The sequence below is a fragment of the Limulus polyphemus genome, unplaced genomic scaffold (genome assembly GCF_000517525.1).
Source record: "Limulus polyphemus unplaced genomic scaffold, Limulus_polyphemus-2.1.2 Scaffold1733, whole genome shotgun sequence".
NCBI lineage: Eukaryota > Metazoa > Arthropoda > Merostomata > Xiphosura > Limulidae > Limulus > Limulus polyphemus.
The window spans coordinates 205638-210259 of NW_013667343.1; the positions used below are offsets into that span (position 1 = coordinate 205638).

Here is a 4622-nt window from a genome sequence, read left to right on the forward strand (position 1 = left end):
AAGTTGAACTGAGTGCAACTGACTCTACTGTAATACTGAAAGACAAGCTTGAACCGAATACAACCGACTCTACTGTAATACTGAAAGACAAGTTGAACTGAATACAACTGACTCTACTGTAATACTGAAAGACGAGTTGAACTGAATACAATTGATCTACTGTACTATAGAAAGTCAAGCTTGAACTGAATACAACTAACCCTACTGTAATACTGAAAGACAAGTTGAACTGGATAGACAGTTATTTCTTACCGTGCTGAAATCGTCTCACGTTGTAGCTGGTGTTTAATAAACTCCCATATATCTGTGATCCGTCAATAAAAGATGTCACAGAGTTGATCTGCTGTCGAACATCTACAAGGAAGTTGAACAGCATGGTTAGATAAATAAAATCAATCACATTCATGTTGGTTCGCAACAAATTAAACAAACAAAAAGATTTTATTTTTCCAAGTTTTTAGCCATGTTTGCAAAAGCCTTCTTTAGTTAGATATATGAGTAGTGGTAAAATTGTAGTCAGGTTGGACAGAAGAAAACCTGAGTGTACATTATGTATATTTCTAGGTTGGACAGAAGAAAACCTGAGTGTACATTATGTATATTTCTAAGTTGGATAGAAGAAAACCTGAGTGTACATTATGTATATTTCTAGGTTGGACAGAAGAAAACCTAAGTGTACATTATGTATATTTGTAGGTTGGACAGAATCAAAAATGAGTGTACGTTATGAATATTTCTAGGCTGGATAGAAGAAAACCTGAGTGTACATTATGTATATTTCTACGTTGGACAGAAGAAAACTTGAGTGTACATTAGGTATATTTCTTCAAACGTTTTTGTAAATGGATTTTGTTAGTATACGCAATTTTCGACTTTATACGGTATTGTCGTATTGAAGCAAGTGGTAAACCCCATTATATATAGATAATACAAACATATCACTGGTGAAAACATAAAAGAAGAAGTTTTACAAGACAGTATTTTCATGGAAAACATAACAATATGACATGTGTTTCTAAAGGTTTTTACATAACTTGAGTATGAAAAATGAATACAAGCGTTTCACTGGAAACACAGATAATTTGTTTATTTTTTCTACCAAACAAAATTATAAGTATTAATGCATGGTTATTACTAATGGAAAAGATCAAATCTCATTGACAAAAATTCGCGTCTTCTGCTAAAACAATAGTCGGGAAAAATATACATACATGCAACTTATCCTCTTTAAACAATAAGTGGATATGACAAACTAATAAGTGGACAGTTATAACTCTATCCACCTTACACAACACGGGGATATGACAAACTAATAAGTGGACAGTTATAACTCTATCCACCTTACACAACACGGGGATATGACAAACTAATAAGTGAACAGTTATAACTGTATCCTCCTTACACAATACGGGGATATGACAAACTGATAAGTGAACAGTTATAACTCTATACTTCTTACACAACACGGGGATATGACAAACTAATAAGTGGACAGTTATAACTCTATACTTCTTACACAACACGGGGATATGACATACTGATGAGTGAACAGTTATAACTCTATACTTCTTACACAACACGGGGATATGACAAACTAATAAGTGAACAGTTATAACTCTATCCTTCTTACACAACACGGGGATATGACAAACTAATAAGTGAACAGTTATAACTCTGTCCTCCTTACACAACACGGGGATATGACAAACTAATAAGTGACCAGTTATAACTCTGTCCTTCTTACACAACACGGGGATATGACAAACTAATAAGTGGACAGTTATAACTCTATACTTCTTACACAACACGGGGATATGACAAACTGATAAGTGAACAACCATAACTGTATCCTCCTTACATAAGACGGGGATATGAAAACTAATAAGTGGACAGTTATAACTCTATCCTCCTTACACAACACGGGGATATGACAAACTGATAAGTGAACAACCATAACTGTATCCTCCTTACATAAGACGGGGATATGACAAACTAATAAGTGGACAGTTATAACTCTTTCCTCCTTACACAACACGGGGGTATGACAAACTGATGAGTGAACAGGTATAGATTATTTTTTCCTCAAGTGTTCAAAATACTGACTGAGATTTAGAGAAAACTAAAAGAAAATATTATAATAACAGTATTACAAGACAGTTATACTTTAGAGACATAGCCGTAATAAAAACGTTATACTTTAGAGGCATATCCGTGATATATACTTTTGGGGCAAATTTAACCTATATAAAAGCACGTGTTTGTCACGTCACACGACGCTTGATTTCTCGAAATAGGAGGAGTCATAAAAGCCAATATGCATTTATCTAGATAGAATAGTTCGATTACTGTCTGTCCATTACGATTTTAGTAACGGGGTTGCAAGAGAGTCGTTAGGGGGGGGGGCGTGAAACCTTATAAGTGTAGTAAGTGTTGGTATAATAAACTTAATGTAAGGACATAGTGGGGAATCACCTAGCCTACAGCTAAGTGCATAAAATTTATCATGCAAGTAAAAATATCAATTTAATTTTAAACTTAAATCGTTTCTGAATTAAGGTATTTTCTGTTGTATCAACAACGTTTTTCATAAATAAAAAAACTTTAATCAACGGAGATTCTAAATTAAGAAATCAACAAATATTTTCCAGTTTTGTTTTCTATACATTTCATTTTCTACTTTCAGTACATAGATTATCAACAATATTAGGTTATACTTTTGTTGCTAAGCGACATGACATAAAAGCCATTGTTGGAACGTGGTGTTACCAAAACGCACTGGCTTTTCTATATATGAGAAGTTGTTAATCTAACTGATTATTACCAATAATAATTCTATGAATACGCCACGAATTCATTTCATGAATTATCTTAATTTTGATTGACTCACAAAGGGATTTACCGATGTTTGACTGCCTGGACTGCACTTTTCTGCTGCTTTGTTTGTCAAGCTTGATTTCGCAAAATTTATTTATTTCAGTTAGCTATGAAATGCGAGATTAGAGTATACTAATGTGGGGGTGGTAGTACTTGCCCTGTTGTTTTTGATGGGCTATACGCTAGTCATTAATAAAAGAGACTTATACTTTAGTGACATAACGGTGACACAAAAGAGTTATTCTTTCGTTACATAACTGTGATACAAATTAGTTATATTTAAGTGACATAACCGTGATACAAAACAGTTATTTTTAAGTGACATAACCTTGATACAAGCGTTGTACTTTAGTGATATAACCCTGATACAAAAGAGTTATACTTTAGTGATATAACCCTGATACAAAAGAGTTATACTTTAGTGATATAACCCCTGATTGCTAAAAGTCGTCAAAAACTATTTTAACGTAAATATGGTAATTCTATTTTATTTGTCATATCTGGAACAAAAATCACACTTACCATTATTTGCCTTTAAACACTTTGCAGATCTTCTGAAGTTCAAGCAAGTCTGACTAAATGTTGCGTAGAAGGAGTCAGACTGTGGAATACTGATAGGAAAACATTCACTGTCTGTTTCTTGAGGGTTGCAACAATCGAACGTTGAATCTACGGAATACAAAGTACTGCCAACAATATAGGGTGACCCAAAATTATCTTTCTTATTTTTAAAATTTAATCTTTACCTGATTAAGAAAATACAACCATGCAGTTTTCAACATCTTGTAGCTCAACTCGAACAATTTTTATTGATTGACATGTCAGTAGACTTCTAGGTGTGTACCATTAGTAGATCTCAGCACGTGTAACTGATATTCGATTTCAGTCCACGTTCGTTGCAACACAATCACAGTTACAGTGGCGATGGCGATGGTCTTTAGCTCCATGATGTTTTTTATAGATGTGCGATACACGATATCCTTAACATACCCCCATACTTCTTTCCAGTACTGGCGTCCGTAATTATGCCGTATCACAGCCACTGATTTCGTATCTGCAAACCAAACGACGCAATAACCCCTTTTCTTGTAACGGTTGCCATTTTAGGGGGTAACACTACTCACTGGAGTGAAACAAAAAATATTACAAAAAAATGTTTGTGTTAGGCTACAATATTTTGAAAACTACGTGGTTCTATTTCCTTATTTATTTAATTATTAAATTTAAAGATATGAAGATGATTTTGGACCACTCTGTATTTCAAGCCATTATATCAGTGTAATAATTTTCAAAGGCATAAGAGATAGGATACCTTGATGTTGATACTGTATATTTGATATTGCTCTTTATAGGTAATAGGCTACTCTTGGTTTATTATTACAGTTTTGGTTTAACTCTAAAGTTACCGGCTTACTGTCCCCTGGCGGGACAGCGGTAAGTCTACAGATTTACGACGCTAAAATCAGCGGATCGATTCTCCTCGGTGGACACAGCAGATAGCCCGATGTGGCTTTGCTGTAAGAAAACACACAAATACCGGCTTACTTGTACACCGTTCGTTACAGTCCATACGTTGGACCATAAAAACGTACTTTTATGTTTTAAACCGTTACACGACTCTTAGTGTAAGAAAAGGGAGAAACGTATTTTCTATGTAATAAAAGACAGTAAGCTTCAGCAGTAATTAGTGGTAATAATACAGTAAGCTTCAGCAGAATTAGTGGTAATAATACAGTAAGCTTCAGCAT

At 34.2% G+C, this 4622-nt stretch overlaps 1 protein-coding gene across 2 annotated transcripts in view; it reads right to left on the minus strand.

The window, feature by feature from the left end:
* Positions 1–4622, minus strand: part of LOC106464750 (peroxidase-like) — a 37556-nt gene that overhangs the window by 16711 nt on the left and 16223 nt on the right. For both annotated transcript variants that reach the window (XM_022392543.1, XM_013924906.2), the window contains exons 6-7: positions 3397–3543; positions 253–354 (exon numbers count right to left, since the gene is read on the minus strand). In XM_022392543.1, coding sequence (XP_022248251.1) covers positions 253–354; positions 3397–3543 — 249 coding nt within the window. The remainder of the gene's footprint in view (positions 1–252; positions 355–3396; positions 3544–4622) is intronic.